The 13,621-nt window shown below is 34.1% G+C and overlaps 1 protein-coding gene across 1 annotated transcript in view; it reads left to right on the top strand.

Moving 5' to 3' along the window:
- POLQ (DNA polymerase theta) overlaps positions 1-13,621 on the top strand; it is a 48,625-nt gene that overhangs the window by 30,884 nt on the left and 4,120 nt on the right. Inside the window, exons 19-27 of the mRNA XM_026713234.2 lie at positions 294-534; positions 1,059-1,252; positions 3,700-3,837; positions 4,907-5,081; positions 5,418-5,538; positions 6,616-6,731; positions 7,943-8,127; positions 10,004-10,115; positions 11,547-11,671. Of these exons, the coding sequence (XP_026569019.2) occupies positions 294-534; positions 1,059-1,252; positions 3,700-3,837; positions 4,907-5,081; positions 5,418-5,538; positions 6,616-6,731; positions 7,943-8,127; positions 10,004-10,115; positions 11,547-11,671 (1,407 nt within the window). The remainder of the gene's footprint in view (positions 1-293; positions 535-1,058; positions 1,253-3,699; positions 3,838-4,906; positions 5,082-5,417; positions 5,539-6,615; positions 6,732-7,942; positions 8,128-10,003; positions 10,116-11,546; positions 11,672-13,621) is intronic.

Genomic DNA, 13,621 nt, shown 5'->3' with positions numbered 1-13,621 from the left:
ATATATATAGGTTCTCGGGTATTATATGTGGATCTTTTATATCTCCGCATGAAGTCTCATTCATCAACATTACTCTGATGAAGTGATGAGACTCATCACGTTCAATCTCGAATCTCGGAGCAAGATCCAATTATAATATATATATATATATATATATATATATATATATATATATATATATATGTCAACAACATATTTGCATTTTTGCAAATCTTGTCTATGTTGCATTTTTGTGAGAAATGTGCTTTTTCCATATTATCTTGTGAATGTTGAACATTCTTTTCTTACTCTAGGTAGCATGCTGGTTAATGGACCCTGAATCAAAAGAAGATTCCCTTCACAATATGGTTGCCAATTTCCTTCCTCAGGACTTATTCTTGCTAGATAAAATTGGAGTAGGTCAGGGAAATCAGAGCCTGGGTCTCAGTGCCAATACAGATCAGTGTGGACGTTACAGGGCATCTGTAGAGTCTGTTCTTGTCTTCCATATCATAGAAGAATTCCATATGATACTGCATAAGGATAACTTGCAAGGTAAAAGGGTTGTGGACTGACACTATCATTTAGCAAAAGGCATTAAATGATTAAAATTTAGCCTGAGCTTCAAAATAAACATGTAAATGTTGTAGACTGTTGTGTCACAATATTATATTTTGCTATCATAAAGATTTCAGACAGTCATGTTTTTGCATCAGAACATTATAAGCATCAATAGAAAATGAAAAAAGAATTATGTGACATAGCAGTTCTTTCTGGTCAGTGTAAATTTAGACATTGTTATTTATTAATTAGCTTTTAACTGCCTAGTTTATTTCCTGATTACTGATTTTTTTGAGATTGTAATAATGTGTTAGCATTCCATTTTTTGGAACATGTTTATTCTGTATTGTACACATGCTCAGCAGAATACATGATTGAGGGCAAAGTTGATGGGGGATGAAGGGGCAGGACAAAAATAGGAGCAGGTAGCAGCTTTCATTCAAATGTTCTAAAATGCTAATATATATTTTGCAGAATGTAATTAAAATTGTCTTGTGCTTCTTTTGTCATTATTATAGATATTTTTCATAAAGTGGAGATGCCAAATCAGTATTGCTTGGCCTTGCTGGAGCTCAATGGAATAGGTTTTAGCATAGTAGAATGTGAGGCCCAGAAACATGTTATGGAAGCAAAATTGAATGAAATTGAGAATCGGATATACCAGCTGGCAGGTCACAGTTTCTCCTTGACCTGTCCCGATGATGTTGCTGAGGTACTGATAGACTTACATGAACAAATTATGTTTTGATCCAGACATCATCAATGAAATTTTTATGGGAAGAAGTTTGTTGCCTCTGTTCAACCAGTAAAATTCTAATTGTTTCTGAAAAAAGTATGTTCTCAATGTTAGTATTAAAATTATTTTTAAAACTTCCTCACATTTTTCTATCGATCTTGCAGTGCCTAAAGTAGAATAAATATTGCCTGAAATCACAGTTTTAATTACAGTTTTAAACTTTTTAATCAAGCACTTCATGGAATGCTTCTAATACATTGTAATTCCTTATAATTAAAAATGTATTGTTGATATGTGCCCATTCTTTGTGCCCCTTAACTCATTCCATAGACTATATCATTAAAAATGTAAGCATTCCAGTTAGAAGAATTCATTCAATTCCACACACATTTGCATTGGCATTACCTAGTTAGGTAATGAAATATCTGCAGGCAAAAAATGAAGCTCATGGAACACTAAGAACTTCACAGTTCAATCCTGAGCTATAAATGTTCTATTCTATTGGAGACTCCATTCATTTACAGTATGTAATCCTAGATGGATATTTAAGTAATGAATCTAGTCAGCATCATTCAATGAAGTTTGTTGTTTTTATCTGATTGTTGTTTGCTGCTCAGAGTTGCCTTCAGTGATATCGTTTGACTATACAAATTTGTTAAATTTTAAAAAACAGATTCATGTGCATATTCTTGGTGAGGGGGCAGGAATCAGAAGCATCTTTGGTTTACTTTGGTGTGGGTACCCATTTCATGTTGTCTCAATTAGTACATCTGCCACTACAGAGCACATTTGTCATTTGCTGATTTATTTCATTGCTCTGTTTTACTCTTGTATTCAGAGACTGTGTCGTTTTATTTTGTAGCTGGCGCCATGACTTTAGTCTGGTGCCATAGTCTTGCCAAAATGCTTTTTGCTATCTGAGCTTTTTTTCCTCTTGTTCTTTTACAGTCATATTCTGCATTTTAAAAACAGTGATGCACTTTATTTAAACAACATTTAAAGCCTAAAACTTAATAATTAAACTAAAATAAAATTAAAGCTCCTCTAAAATATGTTTAAAACTGTCCGTTCCTTAAAAATCTTGTTGCCAGACCTCAATATTAGCTTAAAACAGATTATAATTCTGTATCTTGATTATTGAAGGACATCAGGTAACATTCTGATATCTCCCAGAAGTGTGTGTATGTGTGTTGGAATCTGTTTAGTCCAGTTTTGGAGACCTTTACATGATAGTGGGAAGCCTTGGGAGGCAAATCACTCAATTTCTATTCTTTTACAACTTTTCCAAATAGCTTGAATATTTTCATAGTACAAATATGTAAAAAAAATAGAAAAAGAACAAAGAAAAAACAGATACTGTGAGAAAGAAAAAGAATCAGCTTCAATCTTCTTTATAGCAGTTACAAACAAATTTTAATAATCTAACGTCTCCCCTTTTAGAACTATTTTGTACACCTTTGTTGCATATTCAACTGCTTTTAATCAACAAATCCAGAAACCACCAGTTCATTTTTATCTATTTTTCTAAAAAGTCCATAAAAGGTTTCCAGTCTTTTATAAAAGTACTTATTGTTGTGCCAAAGTAGCATAAAATCTTACTGTTGAAATTCAGCCATTTTTGATGGCATGATCTTAACATGTGGGAAGCTTACATGGACCCCTTCCCAAAGCTAACCTAAGGTGAAGAGATTTATCTTAGTCTGTTTTAGCATTGTATATTGTAGAACTAAAACAGATTTACAATAATGCATAACTAGAACTTTTAGTAAAAATTAAGAAAGAAACTCATCATTATTTTCTATATTATATCTCTTTGCATTTCAGTGATGATAATCTATTTAAACTTGAAAGTTCAATTCAGTTTTAGATAAAAATTAAACAATATGGTGGTGCAATTGTAAAAGTGTTAATCAGAACATTTGCATCATGCTAATAATTACAGTATAAAATATATTCAAATTTCATATTTTCTGTGATTTCAGGGTTGTTTGATTCAAAAAATTTAAATTAATATTTTGTCAGTAATGGGATTTGTGGTATAGTTTCATCTCTAGTTAGTCAAAAGAAGAACCTGCATCTGAATATAATTTCACTTAATATATAATAACCATGGTCTCACTTTTGAGTGGGAACGGGGACAGGAGAGAGAGACCCAAAGGCCTTAATAGCTCGTGAAGTGCTGGACTAGGACTAAGAAGAGTTCTGAGTGTTCAAGAGCACACTTAACCATGGAAATGCCCTGGATGACTTTGGACAGAGTAGAAAACCATCTAGTCTACTCAGAAGTTTAAAAGGAGATTAAAACTGGAGGATAAATTATTAGGCACTCTGTTTTCTACTCGTTGTGGGATAAGATTTTTTTTTTTAAGTTGTGTTGAGCATTAAGATAAGAAGCAATTGCATGATACTGTGTTCTGTTTCAGGTATTATTTCTGGAGCAAAAGTTGCCATCAGATGGAGAACTTAAAATGCAAAGAGGCAAGAAAGTGTTGGGTTGTACTAGAAAAGCAACAACAAATAAGAATCGGGCCAGGCTGAGTAAACAGTTCAGTACAACAAAGGTATCATTTTTATGTGATGTAACTTTGTGGAATGATCGTTTTACCCCAAAAGAGGAACTATATTTCTGCTTTGTTAATAATTTCTAGCTTAGATGATCATTCATCCGCAAGAATTTTTGTAAGATGTGGAGGAATTCAAAACGTGGAGGAATTCTGAAGAGCAGTCCTTAAGAGCTGATTTTCATAAGCAATCCAATTGCCAATTTAAATTCTAGTGGATTGCAGTAATATTCTCCTAACTGTTCATAAAGACGTGACTCTGCCATTTGGCTTGGGGCCCCAGTGGGGGAGTAGCGTGATGGAAGTGGTTGATAGAGTAATAACAGATCCCACCTCTGCCCCCGCCCTCCCCCATGTGTTTTTGGTTTTAATGTTTGTTTTTATGTAACTATAAGCCACCCAAAGTTACCCTATGGTAAGATGGACAGCCAATAACTTTTATTTATTTATTTACAAAGTGCTTGATTTATAAATAAATAAAGTGCTTGATTCCTCCTTTACTTTAAAACTCAGGTGTTTTACATGTAAATATTCTCAATCATCAATGCTTTTCGTACTTTCCTATCATTAACAGTGGACTGTTCCTGTTACATGAAATGATTTTTCTTTTCTTTTTCAGTAAGCATTTCACATAACTACTAAGGGAATTGCCAGTTCCACTGATATTTCCTATACTTGGCTTGCAAAAGGAAGACACATACAATACAGAAAAGATTTATTATATTTCTAGAAAATATTGAAAGTTCCCTCACTGAACAGATTGATAATGTGTCAAAGCATTCTGCTCAGGGGATTGATCCTCTATGAGAGAAAAGTATAATTTATTTTACCATTTGCTAATCAAGAAAAGACACTTTTATTACTTAGCAATAAATAAAATGACAAAACTTCAATCTTGACTGGTAGGTTTATTCAGTTCAAATAAAGAATATGTATTTCCTCGAGTTAACTGGTAATTTAGAAAGGTAGTATTCTAATAATTGTCCCAAGTAAATTGTAGTGAAATCTTCAAATAATCTTGTAAACAGAAAAACATTTAATTGGCTTACCTTATTATTTATTTCTGTAGGATGTTTTAGAAAAATTGAAGAAAGTGCACCCTTTACCTGGCCTGATTTTAGAATGGAGAAAGATCACTAATGCAATAACCAAAGTGATATTTCCACTACAGAGGGAGAAACTTTTCAACCCTGTCCTAGGAATGGAAAGGATCTATCCTGTTTCTCAATTTCAAAGTGCTACAGGTAGCAAGTTATTATCCTAGCAAATTTAACAAATATTTGTGGACTATGCACCCCCCCAGTTTGATTGCTGATGCATGATAGTTGGTTTCTTGTAATTTTGTAGCAAAAATGTTTGCAAATGTATAAAATGTTGAACAGTCTCTAAAATAAGCATATAAAAGTTTTAAAATAAAAAATCTATCATCTCTTGCCCTCAAAGTTTTAATGAAATCTCCTTGCACCATGCAATTCATATATCCATTACAAACTCACTTTTTAATGTTTCTTTGTCTGACATAAACATGACATCATCTTTCATCTTCCAAGCCTACATTTATATTTGCTCTGTGTTTGTAGGTCGTATAAGCTTCAGAGAACCCAATATACAGAATGTACCTAAAGACTTTGAGATTGAAATGCCAACAATGGTTGAAGAGAGCCCACCGTTTCAAAAACAACACCGTATTTTAAGAAGCAGGTAAAAATATAGTACATTATTCATACATCTTTAAATTTTAATGTCAGTTCTTAGATTTTTGGGGTCACATTTCTGAAAAGACATGAGTTATCAGACTTACCATGACATTAGAAGCACATTCTGCATGTATTTATTGATTGTGCTTACTACACTTATATCTCACCTTTTTATTAGAACCTCACCCTGATATGATAAATACAGCTGAGATAGCAATCTGTCTAAAGGAACTAAAAACAGCTAGAATTAGTATTGTGAGAAGATATATTGATGAACAGTAGACAATCAAAAGATGTAGAAATATTTCAACTTTTACGACCAGTAACCCTTAGACTAAAATATGGATTGATTTGATTGACTAATATTAGATGGTTTCTGTAGTCCAGAAAAGAAGATCTGGAGCAGCAGTGGTAGTGAGAGCCGGAAATCCAGAAATGCTGGTAGTGTGAAGAGCCTTAGAGTAGATGATCTTGACTGCCTTTCACCGGTTTAGTTGCTAGGGATATGGAAGAGGGAAAAAACCAATTATTGGTTGAAATTCAGATGGATTTGAACAGGTTGGAAGTCAGTTAAGAAGTGTGTGACAGAAGCCTAGTAAATAAAGGCCTCTGGGAAGAGGAGCTTCACAAAAACAGCTTTGATGACACCAATCCTCCAGCTGAAATTGTGACTTCATGAGCCAAGAAAGAAGGCTAGCATGTACTATTTTGTTACCTCTATTTTGGATACTCCTCTCCCCCATGAAAATCGGAGAGTTTGAGGAAAGCCCTGGCTAATAAACCCATTTATAGTTCCTTTAAAAATCCCTCTAAATTTGGGGAGGCACTTATTTGATCCCTTAAATCTCCTCAAAACCAAATAAAATGTCTATTTCATCCATCCAGAGAAATGAGGCAATGTGCTCCATAGGGCTATGGCTCCCAGGGAAGACAATTTAAAATATTTACCACTGCTGATTTGAATGTTAATGGCAGTAATCAGCAAGTATATTTTGCATTTATTCACCACACATATTAATTTACTTGTTGAATCATATAGAAATAAATAATAAGCCATGTTTTAATTTAAAACATTCTATAGATGTGGAAAGCATTCTGTGTTACCATGTGGACCTAAGATACTAACTGAAGAAATATCAAACAGGAAGAAAATACTATTTTCTGTTAGCATGAGACATGCCTTTGTACCATTTCCAGGTAATGCCTTAAAATTGTTTTGACTTCATTGCACTTAAGGACCATGCAGGATTTGCTTAACAACAGCACCTGTCATCCTCTTGGATCGCTGAACCTCTTTCTGTTCCATTCAGATTAATTTACATATTATTTTCAAACACATTTTGTCTTCTTTGAAAACTTTCCCTCTACGTCAGACTTTAACAGCCCCTTCAATATTAGAAAAGAAGAAACATGATTTTGGTGGCAATCACGTTATTTTGTTTTTGTACATTCATAAACATTTGTCCATGATTTTAGTAAAATTTCAATGCTTAGAATTCCACAACAGAAATCCCATCAAGCATTTTTCTATAAAATAGATGACCATTCTTTTTATCAAAAATGTTCTAGGCTTGCCTTAGACAAGAAAATCAGCTGTGTGAGTGTGGGCAAGTCATGCTCTCGTGGAGGAGGCAGGAGGATTAGATATGTTTGCCACCTTGAATTATAAATATTAAAAAAGCAAGATAAAAATCTAATAATAATATAATCAGAACACAGGCTGCACACAACAGTCACTAAAGTCTTATTGTAACTGAATCATGTGGAAAGCCATTTTTTTCAGAAACAGAAGTTTTTCATGAACTTCACCATGCATTATTCTTTTACCTGCAATTGGTGTTGGTGTTGTTTATCCATTTTCTAAGGATCAATTTACCCAATAAAATTTTTGTACTCTTTATAATACTATTAATACTATAAAAACTATCAATACAAAGAAAATTATATTATTAACATTTTATTATTATTATATTTAATATATTAGTGCCTCTGCCACATGCTGATGTTTCACAATATAAAATTTTGGATTAATTTAGGGGACTTTTTTTGAAATCTATATTTACTAAAAAAAAATTTAGTGAAAAATATAAATAAAAATAAAGACAGTGGAAAAAAGGGAAAGCAAAGGAAAAATAAAAAACCACAAACAGTGACTTTTTCAGTGCCCAAAGATACATAATGAAGTTATAATATCAGCTTTTTAGTTATACCAAATAGTAACTATTAGCCATTTCTATAGCAATAACCCAGTTAATTGTCAAGGGATAAACCTGTTGAAAATGAAAGAGGAACTTACCCATATCCATGTATCTTTCAGTGAAAAATTAGTAAAGGAGAGAGAGAAGCCCTTATTTGTGATTTGAAGGAAATCAATTAATTTATAAATTATTTTGCATGATTGACTATAGGTGGCTTGATCTTGGCTGCTGATTACTCTCAGCTTGAGTTAAGAATCCTTGCACATTTTTGTTCTGATGATCGGCTATTCCAGGCCTTTGGCAACAACGTTGATGTCTTTAGAAGCATTGCAGCTGAGTGGAAGAAGGTTAAACCCGAAGAGGTTGGGAATGATTTAAGGCAACAAGCTAAGCAGGTAGTTCTGAAAATGTACATCTTTCCTGAGATATCAGTTTAGTTGAACAATTTTTTACCTTTCTGTATGCCTATGATTAAATATCTAATATCTAATCAGGTATATAATGCACATTTTGTATCATGTTTGGTGCATATGAAATTTCTAGTAAGTTGAAAATTAAGAATACCATGGTTGAAAATTAAGCATCATAGTATTCCATTTAATATTTAATGGAATTAAAAAAACAGCTTTATTGCAAAATAGAGCTGTGAAATAGACATTTTACTTTGGTCGCTAAGCTGGGAACATATTTCATTAACCAAAACACCACTATTGTATTTTATTACTGGGTTGATCTATAGTATTTTTCAAGGTCATATTTAAGAAATCGAGGAAACCTATCCCATTAAGAACTGCCCAATTCCTAATGCAGATAATCCTTGACTATTATTTATTCAGCAACCATTCAAAGTTATGGTGGCAATGAATAAGGGATTTATGAGTGAGGTTGTAGTACCCCCCCCACTGTCACATGATCAAAATTGGGATGTCTGGCAACTCACCTGCACTTATAACCGCAGGGGCATTTCAATTCCTCTCAACCCTGCCCCCCCATCTCTGGACTTTTGGCTACCCCAAGGGTCCCCAACCCCAGGAAACGATCCACTACCAGGCCATGGGAGTAGTGGGCAAGCACACATGCCCAAAGGTTCACTTGTGCAAGCGGAGGGCACGTGTGTGCGAAACTCCATTTCCGTTGATGGAGTTTCCTGCGCGAGCACAAGCACCTTCCACTGATGTGAATGGAACTTCACGAGCACAAGTGACTGCTGCTTGTGCGAGTGTGTGCAGCTCACGTGTGTGGAGCTTCACACATGAGCACAAGCGCTCCACTCACACACAAAGCTGCAAGTGGATGGTGTGCATGCCTAGTTTCAGTTTCCGAAACAGTTCTCATTGGCTGACCTTGTTACCATGCTCTATTCCAGTTGATGAATATACTCTGACATTTTTTTGCTTATGTGACTGTGTTACCTTTGTGCCATGACCCAGGTTAACTCATTAGGTTTGTTACTATTTATCATATGTAGTAAAGGTGTAAAGTTTAAAAATTTCCAAAATCTTTAGAAGAAGCTGACAGAAGGCAGGCGAAATGAAGAGGGAAAACTGTAAATAATATTTGAGTTTTACAGTTAACTATATTCCAAAATAGGATTCTAAGGAGACAGTGTAGGCATTTTTCTGGTTCTCTTCTAATTATTGTACTGGGTGGATTTATAGAAAACATCGCAGTCTTCCACAGCTTTAATAAATTGTTTACCTTTCTTCTGTGTTTGGCAGTTTTGTTTCTGCTTCTATTCTCTTAAAATGTCTATGTAACATTGTATGCTGCCCAAAATCATGTTTCTGAGATGGGTGGCTATATAAATTGGTTTGATTAATAAATAAACAAGTAAATAAATAATAACCCTTCTACTTTTCTGAATCGATATTCTTTTTTTTCTGTCGTATGAAACTTAGCTTTAAATTGTGATCTCGCAGTTTAGTGAGTCAGCAATTGCCCCAGATCAAAAGCTCAATTTGTGGCAGGAAAATTAGTCTCCATAAACTATTTTGCTTCCCTTCCCTTCAATCTTTTGATACAAAAGTAAACATTGTGAAGGAATTCAGTTGGAAGGAATTTGCCTTCCTTTTTCAAATACTTTTAAGTAAAGCAGAATTAAATAACAATTCACTGAATAGTGCCCTTAAAATTAGAAAGCTGAACAAACCTATTGTTCAGCAAGTAAAATCCAATATTTCAAATGAAATAGCAGTTTTGTGTCAGTAAAATGTCTTTTTTTGAATCTTGTTGGTTATTCACTAGTAAATTAAAAAGTTGTCATTTTTCCAGATTTGCTATGGAATAATCTATGGAATTGGAGCTAAATCCTTAGGGGAGCAGATGGGTGTTCAAGAAAATGATGCTTTGTGCTTCATTGAGTCCTTCAAATCCAGGTATCCAGGTAAAGATTGCCAGGATCTATTTTTCTTGGAAACCTTGTTCAAGTTTACGAAATTAAATGCTGGTTCAATGATATTCATGGACAAGTAGTGCCCACTTAATTGGGACTGGAATTTCTATTGGTAAGTGCAGCAAGGTAGATTATATACAGTATACTGATGAAGCTGTCTTTCCTGATATGTTTGTGTATGTGCATGTTAGACAGGATGAGAATCTGAAAGTGTTATAAATATAAAACTGCATCGTGAAGCTCCAAATTGTTTGGTTCATAGATTTCCTAGGTAGTGGAAGCATAAGGAAGGGATTGAGACAATTCGGGTGGAGGGAATCCCTCAGCCTGAAATTCATTTATGTATGTATGAATGCAATGGGCATGCAATGGTAGGACACTTTGTATGGAAGAGTTCTGAAGGGAGATCTGTTTTGGTTAACTTTCTTCACTTCTGAGGAAAACAAGTTATTACTGCTGCCATTCAGTAAACAATTATTGGAAATTTGAGATATATCAACAGATTCAGATCTTCATGGCAGTTTGGAATAAGTTCTAGAACCATTTGTTCTCACTGTGTGTGTGTGTGTATAAAAATGCAGCACATTTAATCTTTTCTGTTGAAATGTAACAACTCTAGAAAATTTCTGGTTAGGCTATTTCTCCACTGGAAACACCTCTTGCTTCCTTCCTCTTGCATTTGTTTCCCATGTTTGGGAGACAGTGGCCATGAAAATAATGCAGTGGTTTTTGTTTTTGTTTTGAAAGATCAGCACATGGAAACAGTAAAAGAGTGCTATAGTACCCTTTGTCTAGTAGTAATAATAACAACGTAAGACTTAAGCATGAAACAGTGTAACTTTCCTTAGATCTATGAAGTCTGACTGTTGCTAAGATAAGGAATTGTTAGTAAATGATATTGATATTGTTAATGATAATTAATGATATTCTTAATAAAAATTAGCACTATATGTGAGGACTCAACCAGGGATTTATCGTATTTTTCAGACTATAAAGACGCACTGGACTATAAGACGCACTTGGTTTAGAGGGGGAAAACAAGAAAAAAATAGTTCTTGGCCTCCGCGTGTCCTGTTTCCCACCCACCCTCCGGCGTCCAGAAGCATTCTGCAGGCCAAAAATGGGTGGGCCTGTTTTTGCCCTCGAGACCAAAAACAGGACCCACAAAGGCCTCCAGAGGCCAAAAACGGGTACATTTTTGGCCTGCAGTGTGCTTCTGGATGCTGGAGAGGGCAAAAATAGGACCTGTGGAGGTTTTGGGAGGCCAAAAATGGGCCCGTATTCTCTGTATAAGATGCACAGACATTTCCACCCACTTTTTTGAGTGGAAAAAGTACGTCTTATACTCAGAAAAATACGATATATGTGATTAACTGTTAGCTGCCACCAGAAATGAGATAATATTATTTCATGTTTTTGTAGGTATTCAGAAATTCCTGAAAGAGACAGTGAAGAAGTGTACTCAGGATGGGTTTGTGAAGACAATTATGGGAAGGCGTAGATACCTCCCAGCAATTAAAGAAACAAATCCTTACAAGAAGGCTCAGGTATAGTGAGAAACCTTTTGTTAAACTGCTACATCTCTTTGAAGAAATAAAACGCATACACCCATGCTGTACTCAGTTTTCCTAGTGGTACTGTTCTTGTTCTCTGGATACTTGATCGTACCATTAATTTTCAAGCAGTTTGTTGTATTTCTAATTTCTTCTCCCTGTTGACCTGTCATTGCTGTAATTAAATTGCAACAACATAAACCATTTCTACCCAATCAGGATCCACATCTTGATCTATTTTGTAGCTTCCTTGCAGCTCACGTTGATTTCAGAGAAGTCCAGGTATATCAAAAGTAATTCTCAGCTTTCATTCTTCCATAGAGATGTAGAAGTAACTCCCCTTGTTTCTAATACTCAGCCTTGTTGTTTTATTTCACTGCATCCCCTCCAAAATGAAGCATGGAAACACCAGAATGAAAAACCTGGTGGCTTTGCATTGTCTTCGAAAGAAGAGCAATCCTATGTCAGTTGCTTTTTTTTTAATATAATAATTCTATTTTCAATTGAACATTGTATTGTCTGGGTACAAATATCTTTGTTAAACAATAATCAAAATTGCAGCAGCATCCATTACATTTATATTTTATTCTATAATATTAAAATACTAATATTCAACATACTAGTCAAAATATTTACTTATCTCTTTTAACATATCTTCTTTATATTGTTTCCCTGTTTCTAACTTCCATTTTTATTATTTGACCATTGATAAAATAGATCCCATACCATATAGTATTTAGTTTGTTCTTTCTCCTTAATTGCCATTGTTAATCTATTCATTTCTGCACATTCTAATATTTTCCTAATCATATTTTCATCTGTAGGTATCACTTCACTCTTCCAATTTTATGGAAATACAATTCTAGCAGCAGTTAATATATGAATAACTAAATATGCATTTTCCTTACTGTATTTTTCTGGTACAATCCCAATAGAAATATTTCTGGTTTTAAATTAGTACGCTGTTTTATCATTTTTTCCACCACATATGTATTTTTGCCCAGTATTTTTTTGCTTTTGGGCAAGTCCACCACATATGATAATGTGACCACTGGTATCCTCACATAGTGTTGTTCTCTAACTTTTTCCCATACTAGCAATAATGCATTCCTAATATAATGCCTTTGAAAGTAACCATGTATTTTATTTTTCCCATATCACAAGAAGGCATGCCAGCCCAATTGCAAGTCATGTCCCTCCAAGGTCAATAGTTTTTTGTTCCTCAATACAATCCATTCTTTCACCCAAGTGAGTACCGCAGCCTGATAATATAATTCCCAATTCGCCTCCTCTATTTCTCTAATCTTGCAACATTTTTAGACTTACTCTTCCTTTTTTCCCTTGCCAAATAAATCTTAATATTACTTTATTGAGTTCCTCAAAGTATTTTTCCCCAGTTTTATTGGAATTGTTTAAAATAGATCTTGGCAATATGTTAATTTTTATTGTAGCTATCCTACCTATCAGTGATAGTTGTAGGTTTTCCCATTTCTCCAGATCTGTTTTAATTTGTTGCATCAATTTATAGCAAGTTATATGCTGAAGGAGGGTCTTCCAATTAACAACTGTGAGCCATCTCACATTTTTTATTCAAAATCAGTGCAGACTTCTGATTCTAATATATTTCATTCTATTTATTTCTTGCTCAATTTAACGAATAAATTATCTGCATTCTTTGTTTTTGATGTGCACTTTAAAAAAATACCTTTGCAACTTTGATTTTTAAAGTGATTATACCAACCCAAATGCATGGATCTTAATGCCAACTGTATGTACTGATTTATATGGTTTGAATTCTCTTTAATATGAGCTCAGCAGAATATTTTTTTAAAACTCATATTCTAAAAAGTATTAAATTGCATGCTTACATGCAATGCCACAGGTCTCTCTAGTAAAAGTACTGCATAGAGTTTAGTTGTGTTGCTTTACTACAGAACTATTCTT

The sequence above is a fragment of the Pseudonaja textilis genome, chromosome 2, assembly GCF_049901715.1.
Source record: "Pseudonaja textilis isolate UNSWEBS1 chromosome 2, rPseTex1.2, whole genome shotgun sequence".
NCBI lineage: Eukaryota > Metazoa > Chordata > Lepidosauria > Squamata > Elapidae > Pseudonaja > Pseudonaja textilis.
This window is presented reverse-complemented; position numbering and strand designations above follow the sequence as displayed.